This window comes from Rhinatrema bivittatum, chromosome 2, assembly GCF_901001135.1.
Source record: "Rhinatrema bivittatum chromosome 2, aRhiBiv1.1, whole genome shotgun sequence".
In the NCBI taxonomy this organism is placed as follows: Eukaryota; Metazoa; Chordata; class Amphibia; order Gymnophiona; family Rhinatrematidae; genus Rhinatrema; species Rhinatrema bivittatum.
In genome coordinates this window covers 146,211,297-146,231,155 of record NC_042616.1, presented here as the reverse complement: position 1 = coordinate 146,231,155, position 19,859 = coordinate 146,211,297, and the positions used below count along the sequence as shown (strand labels likewise).

Below are 19,859 nucleotides of genomic sequence, written 5' to 3'. Positions count from 1 at the left end.
GTGTGTGAGAGAAAAAGACAGCATGTATTTATGTGATTGAAAGCCTGTGTGTGTAAGCGTGAAAAGATAGACAGCATGTGTGTAAATGTGTAATTAAGAGCCTATATAAGTGAGAGAGAAAAAACATGCGTATATGTGAGTACTGAGAGCATGTGTGTATAGGTGTGTAATTGAGAGCCAGTGTGAGAGAGAGTGCTGGTATGTGACAGAGGAGAAAGTTCCAAGCAAACCACCCCGCCTCCTGCTAATTCACAACAATCTCAGGACACCTGGATATCAAACGTTCCCAGGTATGCAGAGCAAATAAAAATTTGTATCCTTATTTTTCATTACTGGGTCTTTGTGTCTGCTATTTTGAAATATTTTGTTGGTATCTGGAAATGTTTTATATATGAGTTTTTAATTATTGGATATTCCACTCATCAGCTGTTTCGAAATATGTTCTTTTTGTTAGTACAGATTTACTGCTGATGATTTTATATTTCTTGATTTGTTTTATAAGGATGGGTGATGTTTCTTTTTTCCTTTGTTACACTGCATACAGAGACTCTGGCTTGTTGCAGTTTCCAATTCAGTTTTTTCTGTATGCTTCTTGTTATGCGTTCTGGTCTCTTTATTCTATGTTAGGTGAGGGACAGCACGTGATTCAGGTGAGGTTTTCTGCTGGCGTGTAGTTTCTGTGTAGGACTCTATAGCAGCCTGACTTGGTCCGTTTTCCTAATAGGAGATGTAATGGTGTCTTAAGGCCTGGTGTAATATTTTCAGAGACTTATTGTACTTTAAAAGTGTGATCTTACATAAAATGCACATATTTACTTGTATTTAGTTTTAGACATGTTGTATGGCTTTCATGGAATTACATTTTAAAATATGTGGCGTTTATGGCTCTCAGCCAAAAAGGTTCCTGACCCCTGCTATAGAGGGTATATTGTGTTTTTTCACATACCAAATATTATAAAATATTTTATGAATGTTATCAACCGTTGTCCTCCCAGATATAAACCCCACCTGGTCAGAATGCAACAACAGATATAAAACAATTTAAACGGTTTGCTAGAATTTGTGCCAGTATTTTAACATCAATATTCAGCCTCGGGATCTTCCCCGCCTTTGTTATAAGAGTATTTTTTAAAGTCTACCGGGTTTTTTTTCGTTGTCATTCCCGGGGAGTTCCGCTTCTGAAAACTGTGTGTCAGGTTCCAAATCGCTCAGGTAGGCGTGTTTTATACCCTGAAAAAGCTCAGGTGGACTAGAAGCTCCGCTCTAAGCAATCAGCATGGGAAGTGACGTCACTTCCTCCCTCAAATCTTTATGAATTTTAGCCAGATATGATCTCTACTGAGAATTGTTTACAAGTGGCAATTGGTACATGAGGTCTGCATATACATTTTTCAAAATTGAAATCATCTAAATATCAGGTTAAGTTAATTTCACAAGCTCTGGCAAGTACACATTGAAAAGCAGTTAAAAAATGCAAGAACTCAATTCCCTTTGGTGTAATGCCAGATCAATGACGAAATAGAGGAAGGAGGGGGAGAAAGGAGGGAATGGAGATGACACTGAAGTTGAGAAAGGATAATTACTGGAAAATGCAGTACAATGTTTTGATTATATAAAGTTTTTAAAAAGTAGCTTCATTAAGAGTGTCATAATTTGGCAAAATGAAGATCTTTGAAAATGCTGGCAACATCTGAAAATTGTATTTCATATAACAAAAATAGTGAACAGGAAAACACACTTCTTCTAAAATAGCATTCCTCAGAAAACATCTTCCCTCAACTTCCACCAGTCAGCACAGATTCAACTGAAAGCAGCAGAAAGGTATAAGTGCATACTGAATATTTATTCTGTTAAAATCAAATGAACTACAACATACTATTATACTAGAAATGCAAACTATCCTCTTTGTATGCTAGAAATGTATTTGAAAAAAAGGTAGCCAATTATAAGAATTAATTTTTAAATTCTCTATGGACAAAAAAAATACATTAATACATTTTATATTACAGGGATTGCAATTCATAAGATTCCGACTTCTCAGATGCTGGAAGTCCTTGATCTTTTGCTTTTTGGATCACAATACTCCAAAAGCATATATGCATGTTGCTAATACAAAATGTTTTAAAATAATATTCCTTACTCCAAATTCATGTTGGGGGGAAAAAAAAAAAAAGCTAAGTACATCAAAAGGAAAACAATCCATGAAAAGACTGGCAATTACAATTAAATTTTATATCTAAAGCAAAAAGCCCTAAGAAACTAAACTTATGAAGCATTAAACTAAAGTATCAAAGCACATTCAACTATTTTCATCTTTTTTGCCAGGCTGATGGAAATTTGCAAAACTCATCATGAATACCAAATGTTTCACAATTATAGCAATTAACAAGACTAACCATCACTAGTGTTCACAAGTTAAGACAATTACATACAAAAGACTAGCATAAATAAAGCAATACATAAAAATTCATATCATTTGTAGCTCACCAAAGCATTACTCAATGTCATCAAAAGAGAAGACAGGCAGAATAGTCTGATCTCCATCCTGCATTGATCCTGTTTATGCCCCTGCTGTGTGAACTATTTAAACCTTTTATTTCTTTCTGTGAATCAATAGCAGAAATGAGGGTACCTTTCACTGTGTTCCAAATGTCACTCTTCCTCTAACTTGCCTCAGAACAGAAAAGTAGCAGTAGAATTTTATTTTTAAAACATGCTTTAAATTTTATTTTTTAGCTGAACATATTTTGAGAAAGGCTGTATAAAAGTACAACTTAATTTTCATTTTATTTCCTTTTCCAAAAGTTTATCTAATTTTATAGTACTTAAGTGCTATTATTCAAGCAGATTAATACAATAAAGATTCTTCTGTTCAATATAATTTTTGTATCATGTCCTACTTAATACATTTTGTAAAAAAAAAAAAAAAGTAAAAAATTACATACATCCTTTTAACCATATTTATATAATCCCCAAGTCATCCTTAGACAAAATTCATTGTCACCAAATAAGTTATCTACCTTGCACAGAAGGTCTGTGAGCTTCTCATGGACGTCCTCTTGAAAGGTGCACTAGCCCTCTGCCAGGCCAGCTATCGGGCCTCAATTGCTCCTGCCAACGTTCTGGCCAATGTATCAAAGGCCTCATAAATTGTTCACAGTAAATGTCTCAGGCCTTCTTCCAGGTCTGCAAACGCCTGCGAGGGAGCCCCATCCGAGGCAATGTGGACGAGGTGGGGCTTCAGGGACTGTAGGCATTCATACAGGTACTGGGCAATATAAAATTGATGCTGCTGTATCTTCGCATTCAGCTTGGTATGTCCTCTTCCCAAAGTCGTCCAGATATTCACAATCCTTGCCCGGTGGGGGGTTGGAATGGAGGCAAGTCTTCTTGGACCACTTCATTGCAGACTCTACAACCACCAAGGCATGGGGAAGCTGCACTGTGTTGTAATACGGCGATTCTCGCATCCTGAACTTCAGGTCAGTCTTCCTAGAGGTGGGTTGAGCCAAGAATGGGGCATCCCAAGTCTTTGCCATTATAGATCCAAGATGGTGGGCTCTGTTGGAACTTCAAATATTTTGAGAATACCCAAAACCTCTGTGCGGGGGTCCAGGATCATCTTCATTTTGATACCCAGCCGAGTCTCTACCTTCTCTAGAATACTAAATAAGAAAGGGGGAGAAGAACCCTCTTCTTCCGGGGGAGAAGAGGGTTCCAGCTGCCCCTCAGGTGGGTCTGAGGGGATCCCAGTAGAGGAAGGGGGGCAATCCTCTGGTGCAGAGTCCAGTTGAGGCAACATAGGGGGATACTCGCAGTGGTGCACCGCTGACATCTGAGACATGGCCTGCGATGCTAGGGTAGCCTTGCCCGACCCCATCTGTCGCCTTCTACCCTTGGTAGAGACTGCCACCCGGAGGATGACTAAAGGTGGCATCCTGGATGCAGTGCCCTGTGCATTCCTCCCCTCAAGAAGACTTGTGTCATTTCTGCAGGGGCTCCTATAATTGAGGAGAAGCCATCTAACGCTTGGAGATGGAGGAAAGGTCTGAGAATACATGCTCCGATGAGCTGGAAATAAAGGAAGTAGAATCCTATGCTCTGCTGAGGCTGGGGAACTGGTTCCAAGGCCCTGGCTCTCAGAAGGGTGGATGAAGGGATGCGATAAGGAGGGAATATTGGAATGTGAGCGTAAGCATCTTGTAGATCCATCCTCAGAAGGGTGGATAATTCCAAGAGGGGCTCAACGTTAGAAATCTGCAATTCAAGAAGCTCTCTTGTGGGAAGCCCCATCCTATGCTGGTGAGGTTCTATAGCTTGGGGTACTGGGTGTTTTGGATGCAGTGCCTCGGGTGCCGCCGAATGCGATCTTTTCTCTTGCGTCGACTGTGTCGGGGCTTCTAGCATTGGGCAGGAAGACTGGTGCCGATGTGGCGGTCGTGTCAGACGCATCCCTGCGACTATCGTCAGTGGACCTAGCTGTTGACGTATACGCCACTGACTGCATCAACGGTGCTGATTTGGATCCCTCGTTGGAGCAAGTGCTTGCTTTGAGGCTCCTGACGCACTCATGTGCCTGTGCGGCATATCTCCCAACACTTGCCGCTTTTCCACAGCATGGGGCCTATCCGGTGCCTCCGATGCATGGGGTGCTGTAATGAGGAAGCCCTTTTGGCTTTAGCCAACTTGTCCGAGTGAAGCCCCAGAGCGGAGTGGGAGGAGCATCGGTCTAAACCCTCCTCCCACAATTTGGCCATCTTCATGGCCCTCTGCCTCTGGGGGGATATGCGGCCGCAGTGTCGGCAGTTAGCCTGGTCGTATTCTGGTCCCAGGTATAGGTAATAATTGTGACCATCCATTGCAGACAATTTTGCAGCACTGGCAAAATTTGAATCCCGTGGAGACATGGTAGCACTGAAAAGTGCTGGGCTTTTTTTTTTTTTTTGTTGATGAAGAGAAAAATACGGTTGAAAAGACAGTCTATAAAAACAGAGAAGCTCTGATCTCTGTGAAGCTCTATGAAGCCCACCCTGTAGTGGACATCCCAGACAAGATAAGTATGGCTAATTCAGCCTGCCTATCTCCAGGAAAAACCATCTTCTCTCCCCCTGGCATTTAACCAGCAGCATACTTGTTACGCCGAGTTCTCTTAAGAATGAATCAACTGAGCAGGATTCACAGCCTCTTTTTGCCTGGGATTCAAGTACAGGGTCTAAGATATGAATAAGGATAGTGTTTTCTTGGTTTTTGGCTGTGATTGAGAACCTGCATGACATGGGGTATTAATACCCTGTTACCCAATGCCACTTAAGACTCAATAACAATGACCAATGCAGAAAGATTAAACTTCCTACAAACCTCCCCCCCCCCCCAAAAAAAAACAAACCTATGGCTTACCACCATGAGATAGAGAGGAAATGCAGAGAAAATCTGAGGAAGCTATAGAAAATGAAGAGCATTCCAAGTGGTAAAAAACAGAACGGTATGTGTAAGGAAAAAAGAAGGCATGAAAAGAATGGGGCAAGAGGATTAAGACCAATTCTTATTCATTTCCTTTCCTAAGCCTTCCTTATTAACATACATAAATTCAGGCATTATATACTTCTCTACAATACTATAAATATACAAATTAAATTTAATAAACATTCCTATCAGGTACATTTTATTGGAAATTGCTTTGATTTGCTTATAAATAGTGATGTACAACAGATAAAATTAAATTGCGAAATTTAATCAAAATAAAAGTAGAAAAAAATTCAGAAATTACATTTTAAAATTAACAAAAACATACAGAGGAATGCTTAATTTGCGAAACACTAAATAGTACAAAACATTGTACAAGGTTGTATTTGTCAGTAATAAGTGTACATAAACACGAGTGCATTGCATAAATATTAGTATTGAAAGTCATGTGCTCGTGCAGCAGAATTGCCTTAATGAAAATAGAGCAAAATTGATTACCTTGTAATAGGTGTTATCCCAGGACAGCAGGATGTAGTCCTCACATATGGGTGACATCAGTAATGGAGCCCTATGTACGGAAAAACTTCTTCCAAAGTTTCTATGAAACTTTTGGCCGACACCAGAGTACCTACTGAGCATGCCCAGCATGCCATGATATTCCCTGCCACAGGGGTCTCCCTTCAGTCTGTTTTGTAGCAATTAGCATTAGCCAAAAATAAAATAATAAAACGTATCGGACCCAACTCCGTGGGGTGGCAGGTGGGTTTCGTGAGGACTACATCCTGCTGTCCTGGGATAACACCTATTACAAGGTAAGCAATTTTGCTTTATCCCAGGACAAGCAGGATGCTAGTCCTCACATATGGGTGATTAGCAAGCTAGAGGCTGAGTCATTTGGGATTGAGGCAACAGTGAAGTATTGTTGTTGAAAGGAATCAGCCGAAGATCACAGCAGGTTGGATGTAGGAGTTGGGATTACACTGGAAACAAGTTCTTTAAGACAGATTGTCCATATGCTGAATCTTGTCTTCCTTCTTTGTCTAAACAGTAGTGAGCTGCAAAAGTGTGAAGAGAACTCCATGTTGCTGCTTTACAAATGTCCAGAATAGGTACAGAGCGAAGGTGCGCTACTGAAGTTGACATAGCTCTGACTGAGTGTGCTTTTACTCGCCCTGGAAGAGTAAGGCCTGCTTTCTCATAACAAAACTGTATGCAATCTGCTAACCAGTTTGACAAAGTATGTTTACCCACTGCTTTGCCTGGTTTGTTTGGATCATAGGATACAAATAATTGACTGGATTTTCTTTGCACTGTTGTGCGGTTTAAGTAGAAGGATAGTGCACGTTTACAGTCCAAGGTGTGTAAGGCTCTTTCTCCCTGGTGGGAATGAGGCCTAGGAAAGAATGTTGGTAAAACTATGGATTGGATCAAGTGAAACTCCGTGACAACCTTAGGAAGAAATTTGGGATGTGTACGGAGGACCACCCTGTTATGTAGGAACTTTGTAAAAGGTTCGTATGTGACAAGTGCCTGTAGTTCACTGACTCTTCTAGCTGATGTAATGGCTATGAGGAAGACAGTTTTCCATGTAAGATATTTAAGGTCACAGGTGTCTATGGGTTCGAAAGGAGAACGCATAAGCCTGGTTAATACTACGTTCAGGTCCCATTGTATGCTTGGGGAATGAACTAGAGGTTTAATGTGAGAGTTAGGCCTCTCATAAATTTACTGACGACAGGCTGTGTAGAGATAGGTGCGTCTTCAAGCTTGTTATGATAAACTGAGATTGCACTCAAGTGTACTCTTACAGATGAAGTCTTAAGACCAGAGTCTGAAAGATGGTATAGGTAATCTAGTAGTGAGGTAGTGGGGCAAGTGAAAGGATCTAAAGATTTCTGAGTGCACCACAAAGTAAACCGTTTCCATTTGTAGGAGTAATTCTTTCTAGCGGAAGGTTTACGTAAAGCTATCAGCACTTGAGATATAGTGGTTGGAAGGTTGAGTGGTTGTAAGATCAAGCTTTCAACATCCATGCTGTCAGGGACAGGGATTGAAGGTTGGGATGGCGCAACTGACCCTGTTCCTGAGTTATGAGATTGGGAGCTACTCCCAGGCGAATTGGATCCCTGACAGAGATCTAGAAGTGTGGGAAACCATACCTGTTGTGGCCAGTATGGTGCTATGAGTATCATGGTTCCCTTGTCCTGTTGTAGCTTCACTAGAGTTTTGGTTATGAGTGGTATCGGTGGATACGCATATAACAGGCCTGAATTCCAATGGCGAGCAAAGGCGTCCTTTGGTAGGCTGTTCTGCTGCCGGAGCAGAGAGCAGTAATTGTTCACTTTGTAGTTCAGGTGAGATGCAAAGAGGTCTATTGTTGGTTGACCCCAGCGTTGAAAGATCTTGGTTGCTATCGTTGGATCTAGGGACCACTCATGTGGTTGGAACTGACTCCTCAGGCGATCTGCTACTATGTTGTGGATGCCCGCTAGGTAAGTGGCCCGTAGAAGAATTGAATGTGCCAAGGCCCAGTCCCAAATCTGTGCTGCTTCTTGGCAAAGGAGGTAGGAACCTGTCCCTCCTTGTTTGTTGATGTACCACATGGCTACTGTGTTGTCTGTTTGGATCAGAACAGTCTTGTGTGAAAGGCAGTCCTTGAACGCATGTAGCGCATAACGTATAGCTCGAAGCTCTAGGAAGTTTATTTGAAAGGAGGCTTCGAGTTTTGTCCACATGCCTTGTGTCTTTAGATAACCAATGTGTGCTCCCCAGCCCAAGGTGGATGCATCTGTAGTTAAAGTCACTTGTGGAACTGGTTGCTGGAAAGGCAGACCTTTGAGCAGGTTGTTTATTGATGTCCACCAGTGGAGGGAGAAACGCAGTTCCTGCGTTATCTGAATGGGAGTGGACAATGATTGAATGGCTTGAATCCAAAACAGAAAAAAAGAAAAAAAGGGAAACGCGATAAGGCCCGCCCCAACTCAGACCGGCAACCAACCGGAGAGAGCCCGGCAGGGATTTAAAACCTCACTGCTAGGCGCCGCTTCCTCCTTCTCCACGCGGCGACCGAAGACCTGCGCGACCGGCGCCGGAGCCCCACCGGGGGAAGGTCAGGTCAGTGTTCGGCCTCCCCACCCGGGGGACCCCGACGCCGGCCGCCAGCCGCGATCGCCGAGGCCCAATCCGGCGAACGCAAGAAAAACTCCAAAACAGAAAAAAAGAAAAAAAGGGAAACGCGATAAGGCCCGCCCCCAACTCAGACCGGCAACCAACCGGAGAGAGCCCGGCAGGGATTTAAAACCTCACTGCTAGGCGCCGCTTCCTCCTTCTCCACGCGGCGACCGAAGACCTGCACGACCGGCGCCAGAGCCCCACCGGGGGAAGGTCAGGTCAGTGTTCGGCCTCCCCACCCGGGGGACCCCGACGCCAGCCGCGATCGCCGAGGCCCAATCCGGCGAACGCAAGAAAAACTCCAAAACAGAAAAAAAGAAAAAAAGGGAAACGCGATAAGGCCCGCCCCCAACTCAGACCGGCAACCAACCGGAGAGAGCCCGGCAGGGATTTAAAACCTCACTGCTAGGCGCCACGCGCCGAGCGTCGCGCGCCGAAGGAGCGCGACAAAGGGGCCTGCCCCTTTGTTTCGCCCCTTCGTTTCGATCCTCGCTTCCCCGAGCAGCCTCACAACATTACCGCACCAGAACTCTTCCAGCGTCCATCTTGCTCACGTTCTTCCAGCTCTCACCGAGCAAGTACCAGCCTGCACCCAGCCAGCGCCATCTCAGCAAGTTGTCAGCATACGAAAGTGACTACAGCTGGAAGACCCATACCCACGAAAGTGACTACAGCCTATGACTACAGCCTAAACAATACAATAATAACAGACAGTAAAAGTGCTGAAGCTCTACGAAGTTTTCTGCCTGCATTAATGCCAATATAAAACTCATTATATCCACCGCAGCATCCAGTCCAGCCGCTCCAGCATCCAGTCCAGCCGCTCCAGCATCCAGTCCAGCCGCTCCAGCATCCACTCCAGCCGCTCCAGCATCCAGTCCAGCCGCTCCAGCATCCACTCCAGCCGCTCCAGCATCCACTCCAGCCGCTCCAGCAGCCACTCCAGCCGCTCCAGCAGCCACTCCAGCCGCTCCAGCAGCCACTCCAGCATCCAGCAGCCACTCCAGCCTCCACTCCAGCCTCCACTCCAGCCTCCACTCCAGCCTCCACTCCAGCCTCCACTCCAGCCTCCACTCCAGCCTCCACTCCAGCCTCCACTCCAGCATCCACTCCAGCATCCACTCCAGCCACTCCAGCATCCAATCCAGCCACTCCAGCATCCAATCCAGCCACTCCAGCATCCAATCCAGCAAACTAAGAAGAATGTCCCCATCCTTTCCAATCCCAATCCTCCCACACTGTCCTCCTTCCAAAGGATATTCAACTCGACAAGCCCATTACCATAACCTTAAATCCCTCTCTCCAATCGTGATCTCTCCCATTACCCAACTGCTAGGCCTCACACTATTTACGTTAACACTATTCAATGCACAATCCCTAACTAAGAAATCAGTAATACTAAACGACTATCTCATCGATGTGAAACCGGACATATGCGCAATTACTGAGACATGGCTCAAACCTTCAGACACTGCAATAATTAACCAATTACCCACGGAGACATACAACTTCTTCTCAATCCCACGTCATGGAAAAAAAAAAGGAGGAGGAATCCTCCTAGCTACAAAAAAGGACCACAGATTCACTCAACACTCCTCCAATAACGACTCGAAACTCGAATTTGGCTGCTTCTCGTCAGACAAACTCCAAATTTTACTTCTCTACGCTCCTCCAGGTTTACTGGAAACAGACGCATCTCCCCTGGTTGAACTAACTACTTCCCTTATCAATCTAGATGCCCCAGCGATAATATTAGGTGACTTCACCCTGCACATTATCACCCAACTGCGAAGCCTTACTCACAGCATACTCCGCTTTAGGTTTCACTCAACTAGTTAACAAACCCACACACAAAGCCGGACACACGTTAGACCTTATCTTCGTCAATACAGCAATCAAACCGGTCCAGCACCCCTCCTGCACGAAGGTACCATGGTCAGATCACTCCCTCATAACTTCCTCATTCTCAATAAAAGATACCAGTCCATCTCGCATACCCTCACATTGCTTCACTTACAGGAAAACATGCGCCACAGAAGATCTTAGCAATCACTTATTATCACATCTCACCCAAGTAGACCTTACCAATCCAAACTCAGCGCTTCAATCTTGGAACAACATCACGGAATCAATAGCCAACAAGCTATGCCCCCTTACTACAAAAAAACCTCACCCCAACTCGTCCAAAAGACAACCATGGTTTACCCTAGAGCTAAGAAAGCTTAAACTATTGCTAAGACAAAATGAGGCTAAATGGCGTAAAAACCCATGTACCATCACTCTATCTACCTATAAATCGACTCTTCTCCAATACAAATCGAATACATTAAGATCCAAGAGGAACTACTACGCATCCAAGATCCACCACCTAATCTTCGACGCTAAAGCCCTCTTTAGCTACGTCTCTAACCTCACTCAAATAAACCCATCAGAAATCGCCCTCAACCAAGCAAAATCTAAAGCGGAAGAACTAGCGCTATTTTTCAATAACAAAATCAGCAAACTTCTAACTCAGCTGCCCCCCAACACCGCATCTACTTCAACACCTCCTCAGACCACCTTCAAAAATACCCGCTTAGAAGAACTGGAACTCACTTCTTCCATTGAGATCCAAGGTATTCTACGGAAAATGAAACCATCTTCTCACCCTTCGGACCACATCCCCTCGAAATTACTTCTATCAATTCCTGACTCCATCTCCAAATCCCTGTCAGACATCATAAATTGCTCTATAACACAAGGATCTTACCCAGATGACCTAAAATTGGCCTCTCTCAAACCATTACTCAAGAAACCTAATCTAGATCCTAATGACCCAAACAACTACCGACCAATCGCCAACCTCCCCTTCATAGCTAAGATTATGGAGAAATTGGTGAACATCCGACTCTCAAACTACATTGAAGAAAACAACCTCTTATTCCCATCACAATACGGTTTCCGCAAAACACTAAGCACGGAGTCCCTCCTCATTTCCTTAACAGATCACCTCATCCTGGGCCTCGATAAAGGTCAAGCCTTCTTACTGATCCTACTGGACCTTTCTTCAGCCTTTGACACCGTCAATCATTCCTTACTCATTAACCAGTTAGCCTCCATAGGTATCTCAGGCACAGCACTATCTTGGTTCATATCATTTCTCAGCAATAGAGGATACAAGGTCAAGATACAGAACAAAGAATCCTCTCAACATCCGTCGTCAGTAGGAGTCCCACAGGGGTCCTCCCTGTCTCCTACTTTATTTAACATTTACCTTATACCGTTATGCCAACTTCTCACCGACCTCAACCTCAAACACTTCCTTTACGCGGACGATATACAGGTCCTGATACCCATCAAGGATTCCGTCGCTAAAACTCTGGCTTACTGGGACACATGCCTTCAAAAAATTAAACTCCTCCTCACCAGCCTAAACCTGGTATTAAATTCCGGCAAAACTGAACTCCTGCTCATCGCCTCAGAAAATAGCACCATCACCTCTGCACAACAAGCCACGCCAACAATCACACAAGTGAGAGACCTAGGAGTCCTAATTGATAATCGCCTGAATTTCAAAGCCACCATTAACAAAACAACCAAAGACTGTTTCTACCAACTACAAGTCCTGAAAAGAATTAGACCTCTTTTCCATGCCCAAGATTTCAGAACTATTCTACAAGCAATCATCTTTTCAAAATTAGACTATTGTAACACCATCCTACTCGGCCTTCCCGCTTCATACACCAAACCGCTTCAGATGGTGCAAAATGCAGCTGCACGAATTCTGACAAATACCAGGAGAAGGGACCACATAACCCCCATTCTAAAGAGCCTCCATTGGCTACCTATACACTTTAGAATAATATACAAGGCCATTCTTACCACATACAAAATCATCCACCAACTGGCTCCCATTGACATACAGATCCCTCTCCGACTACACAATTCGTCAAGACCGACAAGAGATGCATACAAAGGATCGCTACAGGTACCACCGTCCAAATCTACCAGACACTGCACACTAAGAGACCGGGCTTTCTCTACAGCCATTCCACCGTTATGGAACTCCATCCCCTCAAATCTCAGAACAGAACCATGCATCTCAACCTTCAAAAAAAGACTAAAGACCTGGATATTCATACAAGCTTTCCCAGACACCAACATGGTCAACTAATCTCCAACTACACCTTGATTAACCATATCTTGATTAACCATATCTTCTATCGTTTACCTGTGTGAATTAATCCTGTCCTTTCTCTTCCTTCTCAGCCAAGTTCTTATCACCCTGTTATATGTAACTGCCTTTTCAGCACCATTGTTATAGTTATGTTTACTATGCACCCCTGTTTTATGTGAACCAGCATGATGTGACTGCTGTCTCGAATGCCGGTATATACAAATTTGAAATAAATAAATAAATAAATAAAATTAGTCGCATGGTCAATCTGGCCATGGGAGTGACATGAACTGGAGACCATGTGACCGAGTAGGGTGAGGCACTGATGAGCTGTAACTTGAGATTGAGTGCGAAAAGAGTGTGTCAGGAGAACGAGTGTTTGAGCACGGTCTCTTGGAAGAAAAGCTTTTGCTGTGATGGTATTTAGATCTGCACCTATGAATTGTAACAGGTGAGATAGTGTGAAATGGGATTTCTGATAACTGATGAGAAACCCCAAGGAGTGAAGCAAGTTGACTGTGAGCTTGAGGGAATTGAGAGCTCCTTCTTGTGTCTGACTCCTGATGTGCCAGTCGTCCAAGTAAGGGAATACGTGCACTCTGTTTGTGAAGATGTGCCACCGCTACTGCAAGACACTTTGGCAAAAGTGTCCTCTCTGGCAAAAGAAAATCAGACCACATCACCCCTGTACTCTACAATCTCCACTGGCTTCCAGTAGAGAAAAGAATTGAATTCAAAATACTAACCATCTTACACAATACAATATACAAAACTGAAAACACTGCCCTAGATAACATCATAAAAAAAACACAGATCACAACGCACTACAAGATCCTCGAGAAAAGTACAGCTAAACGTCCCATTACTACCTCTAGCTAAGCTATCCTACATAAGAAACAGAGCCATCTCCATAGCAGGACCTAAACTATGGAACTCACTACCGGAACACCTCAGTTCTCAAAGCAACACCAAAACTTTCAAGAAAGAACTCAAAACATGGATCTTCAGACAAACCTTCAAAGATGGAATTGGCTAACCACTCATAACATCCATCACCTAACCACAGTCAATTTTATAACCGCAATATCAAGAATATCATAGAGCTCGTTTTAAACCATTAATGTACCGTCACGTCAATACTATACACCTTCTCTCAAGCTTGTAATAATTATTTTTTCATAGATTCATCTAGCTCCAATACTCGCCGCCTTACACTATATCATAATCCGGACTATACTCCTTGCCCTTCTCCTCTTCACTTACAATAGTTGATATAAGTTATCCAAGTTGCATTTTGATGTTGATTTTTAAATTGTTTGATGTCTCTTATTTATTATTTTTAATTCATTTGATGTCAGTTTTCCTGTTTGTTGTCAGTTGCTCCCAAATGTATTAAGTTGTTGTATCTGTAAACCGGAATGAAGGCAGCCAGCTAAATTCCAGTATATAAAAGCTTTTAAATAAATAAATTAACACACACTTTGTAAACACTCGAGGTGCTGAGGCTAGGCCGAATGGGAGCACTCGGTATTGAAAATGTTGTCCCTTGACCAGAAATCGCAGGTACTATCGATGAGGAGGGAAGATGGGAATGTGAGCGTAGGCGACTTGAAGATCCAGGGAGCAGAGCCAATCCCCTTTTTGTAGAAGAGGTAGCATGGTGCCTAACGATACCATCCTGAATTTCTCCTTTTTGAGAAATTTGTTGAGATTTCTGAGATCTAGGATTGGACGTAGGCCCCCGGTTTTCTTTGGAATGAGGAAATAGCGGGAGTAGAATCCTCAGCCCTGCTGAGGCTTGGGAACTGGTTCTATGGCCCTGGCTCTCAGAAGGGTGGATAATTCTGCTTTTAGGATTTTGGAGTGGTGATTCACTGTCCAAGATGAGAGGTGGATTTTAGTTTGGTACAGTGAGAAAATCCAATCTGTACCCCTGAGCTGTAATTGAGAGTACCCATTGATCTGTTGTGATGGAGGTCCAGGTGTGATAGTAATAGGTTATGCGACCTCCGACTGGTAATTGTGGAAGTGGATTTTGAAAGGGGGTTCTGCTCTCCGGTTGAATTTCAAAAGCCTGATGTAGATGCAGTCTGAGCAGATGGTTGAGGCCTAGCAGGCCTTTGCTGAGCCTGAGGATGCTGAGTGGGACGTGCTTGTCTTGACCAGCTGGTTGGAGGGTAGTATCATCGTGGACGGTAGTAAGGTCTCCTAACTTCTCTTCTAGGAGGTCTTCTAGAAGGTTGTTGTGTCTCCTGAGGAATCAGTGATAGTTGCTTGAGGGTTTCTGTGTGGTCCTTTATGGTCGCCACTGCTTCTTTGACCTTGTCTCCAAATAGGTTCTCACCTAAACAAGGAAGGTCGGCTAATCTCTCCTGGAATTCTGGCCTTAATTCCGAAGATTTTAGCCAAGCCCATCTACGAGCCGTGATACCTGAGGCTGATAATCTAGAAGCCGTCTCGAAACTGTCATATGTGGCTCTCACTTCGTGCTTGCCTGCTTCTAGGCCTTTATGCACAAGTTGTGAGAAACCCTCCTGAAACTGTTCTGGAAGATCTTGTGTAAGGCTTTCTACCTGTTTCCAGAGGTTGCGTTGGTATTGGTTCATGAATAACTGATAAGAATTTATTCTTGAGTCCAACATTGCGCCCTGAAAGATCTTTCTGCCCAAAGTGTCCAGGAAATGACTGTCCTTCCCTGGTGGTGTGGAAGCGTGTGTCTTAAGCCTTTTAGCTTTCTTCTGGGCTGACTCAACTACCACCGACTGGTGTGGTAGTTGAGATTTTTGAAAGCCAGGTATAGGCTGGACGAGATATGTAGCATCTGCCCGCTTGTTAACCGATGCTACTGATCCAGGGTGCTCCCACAATCTGTACATGAGCTCTTGAAGGACCTCATGTACTGGTATAGCCAGTATTTCCTTAGGTGGATCTACGAACTGTAGCACCTCTAATGTCTTCTGTCTGGCATCAAGTTCAGATAGAAGTGAAAAAGGTATGGTTTCTGACATTTCTTTGACAAAATTGGAGAAAGAAAGAAAGATCTTCCGGAGGTGATTTTCTCCTATCCTCTGGTGGTGAAGGTTGGGACAACATATCTTCATCTGAAGAGACATCTGCGTCAGACTCAGTTCCAGTTTCTACTGGGTGACCTGATGGTCTGAAAGGTCTGAATTGAATCTCAGGAATTGCTGGAGATTGTGGCCTCAGAGGTGGGAGAATGCCAGAAGGACCAGGTAGTGGTTCTGGAAGTATGTCTTGATCCACATCCTGAGGTTTATGTGAAAAAACCTGGATGAAGGTGTACAATTTGTCCATGAGAGGCTGGAACATGGAGACCTCTGGAATCTGCATCGATGGTGGCACTGGAATCGGCATTGATGGTCCTGGTGTTGGAATGGCCAGAATCAGCATCGAGGGTAACTGCCGGAGCGGGCGGTGACATCGGTACAGAGGGTGAGATTCCTGTCGGTACCGGAATCGGCATCGATGGCATCGCTGGTATAGAAGGTTGTGGCCTCGGTATCGCTTCAAGGAATGCGTCCCGTACCGCTTGACATATGTAAACATCAATTTCCGCCCACATGGATGGTGAGAACAGAGCACCCATGGGGGGAGGCGGTAGTGGCGATGCCGGTACCTCCTCAGAGCCCTGAGAAGGTACGGTTCCCTGCGCCGGAATCGGCAGGGATCGCCCTGGTATCGATGGCTCCGAAGCCTGAACGTCGAGCCGGGGTCTCTTAGTTGTCGATTTGATTTCTGTCAATGGCACCCCGGGAATCGGGTCGGTGGTCGCCATATGCGGCCTACGATGCAGAGGCGATGCTTTTCTTTTTCCCGGGCTTTTTCGCTACCCGATGTCGAGGGGGAGGAAAGAGGAGCATCTCCCGACTAACCTGGGACTCGTTTCTTCAACACCACCTTACAAATCGACCCAGCCGGAGATGATTGCATTGAGGATGATGCTGCCGGTAAAAGCTGAATTTTGAACAGTTGTTCCATCTTCTCCAGCCGGAGACGACGTCCTTTCGATGTCATGGTGGCACACAAGGGGCAAGCCCTAACATCGTGGTTCTCACAGAGGCAGAGAACGCAGTCTTGGTGGGGGTCAGTAATCGACATGTTTCTAGTGCACTTGGGGCACTTTTTGAATCCCGAAGCCATTGTAGGCCGGACAGCCGTCTACGACCGATGACCTGGGATAAAAACTCGGTCAAAAAACGGAACAGAACCACTAAAGAAGGAGAAAAACTTACTGCGATGGTATACTAAGGGGAGACCCTTGAAGCTGAAGTTTTTCTAAACTTTTTTAAAGTTTAAAGTTGTGGAGAATTCTCCACAGGACTCCTAGTAACCGCGAGGCTAACTGCTCCGCGGAAAAAAGAAGACTGAAGGGAGACCCCTGTGGCAGGGAATATCATGGCATGCTGGGCATGCTCAGTAGGCACCTCTGGTGCCAGCCAAAAGTTTCATAGAAACTTTGGAAGAAGTTTTTCCGTACATAGGGCTCCATTACTGATGTCACCCATATGTGAGAGGACTAGCATCCTGCTTGTCCTGGGATAATTCTTTTTATTAACTCCATATGGAAGCAAAACCAGCAAGATAAATTTAGGTAGGAATTTGTTCAGTATTCATGAAGTTTGGTGCTATTGGCCAATAGCTACACAACATTTGAACTCATTTAGTAACAACCATAGGTCATTGACAAAAACGTATTCATACTTGTATGAGATGTTATGTCAGACAAGCAAGACACTTTCTTTACATGTATAATACAAGAAATGTCACTTCAAGGAATTAGAGATATTTTTACTTCTTACTTGTCTTAACTAAATCAGACTAGCAGCACCCAAACAAAAAACTTAAATGAAAAACAAATAATATTATGGGGGAAGTGGGGTGACGTACAATTAAACATGACCCTTACTAAGTGCTCTTACCTTTCATTTTTTTCTGAAGGACCACATTTTACTTCATCAGCACTTTTGTTTCCAGCTCTCCTCTTCTTTTCTTTTTTTTTTCTGCTTAGCAGCTCGTCCTTGTAACAAGAGGATTTAAACAAATAAAAATCCTGGTTACAGGTTCTCATTAACAAGAATCTGCACAATATTACTGAGATCACATATGGAGGATAAACATTACATAGCAACATCTATGCTGTGTAAGCAAAATCTACACTCTACAGTACCTGTTGTCATGGTATCCAGTTCTTAGACACACAGGATGCCGATTCCTGTCACTCATGTGCATCGCCATAGCAATCAAAGTTTGCAGCCAAGCAAAAGGCATTCAGTTTGTCTCCAATCTCATTCAAGTTTCACAAATGGGCTTCAAAAATATAAATGCTTTCAGTCTCATAGAAAGAACTGTATTTTTGTTTTTTCTTATATATATATATATATAAATATATATATATATATATATATATATATATATATATATATATAAGAAGTACAGCTTTACGTTTAAGCTCCTATTTTGACTTTTTTTTTTTAATGGAGTATGCAGCAAAACTAAAGAAACTGAACTGAGAAACATTTTACTACTAAAACTCTTTAGCTTAAAATGGTTTTTATTAACCTCTCATTTATGATGTTCTAATTACAGGGGGTTGAAAACTTCAGCACTTGTTTCCCCTAGTACATTCTCATTTTACATGCAAGCAATTTGCTCTTCATATTGAAAACACAGATAGTCATCACACAGAGGCACTGTTTCAGTTCAAATAATTCAGGATTTTATTTTGGAATTATGTCAGAGCAGAGGTCACTAACCTCTGAACACTCAGGGCCAGATGGCATCCCTTTCCCATGTTAAAAACACAGGTGGTTAATAAAAGAAAAGGAAAGACAATAAAAGCTACTATAAGTTCAGCAGAACATGATCAGAGACTGGAAAGGTTTGCCAAACATTAAGAACATAGAAACTATTGAAACAGAAGGACATGTATCTGCTTTACTATAAGCACTTGGAGACAATGTAGTCTTTGCAAGGTTTGTGTTTTTAGTACACAGGGGGAAAAATGCATTTTTCAATTTTTATCCTCAGAAAACATAGTAAGCCACAAAAAGTGAAATTTCTTTCTTATAATTAAGAGTTCTCTAATAACACAAGCTCAATGGGTTCACATATATGAGACATATGACCATACTGTGCTGAGTCAAAGTAGCTTCCTGAGCTGACAGTTTGGAATTTCAAAGCTTTTGATTTGGTTGCTAAGCAACCAGAGAACTACACTGCCAGCAGCCTGCTCAACCTGCCACCCTGGAGTTTTATTTGCAAAGGTTCAAGAGAGAAGGGAATGCAAGGCTGCAAGGAGAAGGGGTGTTTGCATGAATCCACTGAGTTGATACTAGAGAATCCTAGTTACAGGTAAGCAATTTCACTTTCTCTAACAAGCGGTCTCAACAGATTCACACAGACTGCCAAAGTGAAGGATGTCTATCAGAATGTAAGATGCATGGACATCCACAAATTAGAACAAAAGGAGTTTTGTGCTTGGTGAACAGATAAGACCACTCCAAAACACAACCAACCAAATTAAATTTAAGGGCAAAGAAGTTTAACATCATGCACATAGAGGTTTCAGAACCTACATGAAAGTGTATGGTTGCCAACTGCCCGGTTTTCAGGTATGCTGTACAGTGTCCAGTCACAAGTACCGACTGAACGCTAAGAGTCCGGTTATGCGGGAGGCTCCTCCTCTTCCCCACATACTCCTAGTTACAGGGAGAGAAAGGCAGGGTCGTAGCCTCTCAGAGGAGAACTGTGTTGTATTCCTGCCGTCACCTCTTTTCTTATGCGGTGAATGGCCCTCAGCAACTCGTGGCTCCATGGATTTCTATAGCAATCACCCTCTTGGTCCCACCCCCCTCCTCCTCCCCTCTCACACAGCACACTGTGCCAGGACCCAAGAGATGGGCTGCAGTGAGCCAGCTGAGACAGATACAGGCACAGAGTATAAGGTGGAGAAACAGACAGATAGATACAGGGTGAGGAGAGGGAAGAGAGAAGTGATAGATACAAAAGGGAGATAAACACATGGGGAGCATGGTAGGGTTGAAAAACC

At 43.6% G+C, this 19,859-nt stretch overlaps 1 protein-coding gene across 3 annotated transcripts in view; it reads right to left on the bottom strand.

Annotated features, from left to right (window-relative positions):
• Nucleotides 1–19,859, bottom strand: part of DNAJC1 (DnaJ heat shock protein family (Hsp40) member C1) — a 652,900-nt gene that overhangs the window by 396,742 nt on the left and 236,299 nt on the right. For all 3 annotated transcript variants that reach the window (XM_029588718.1, XM_029588719.1, XM_029588720.1), the window contains one exon: nucleotides 17,731–17,828. In XM_029588718.1, the coding sequence (XP_029444578.1) occupies nucleotides 17,731–17,828 (98 nt within the window). The remainder of the gene's footprint in view (nucleotides 1–17,730; nucleotides 17,829–19,859) is intronic.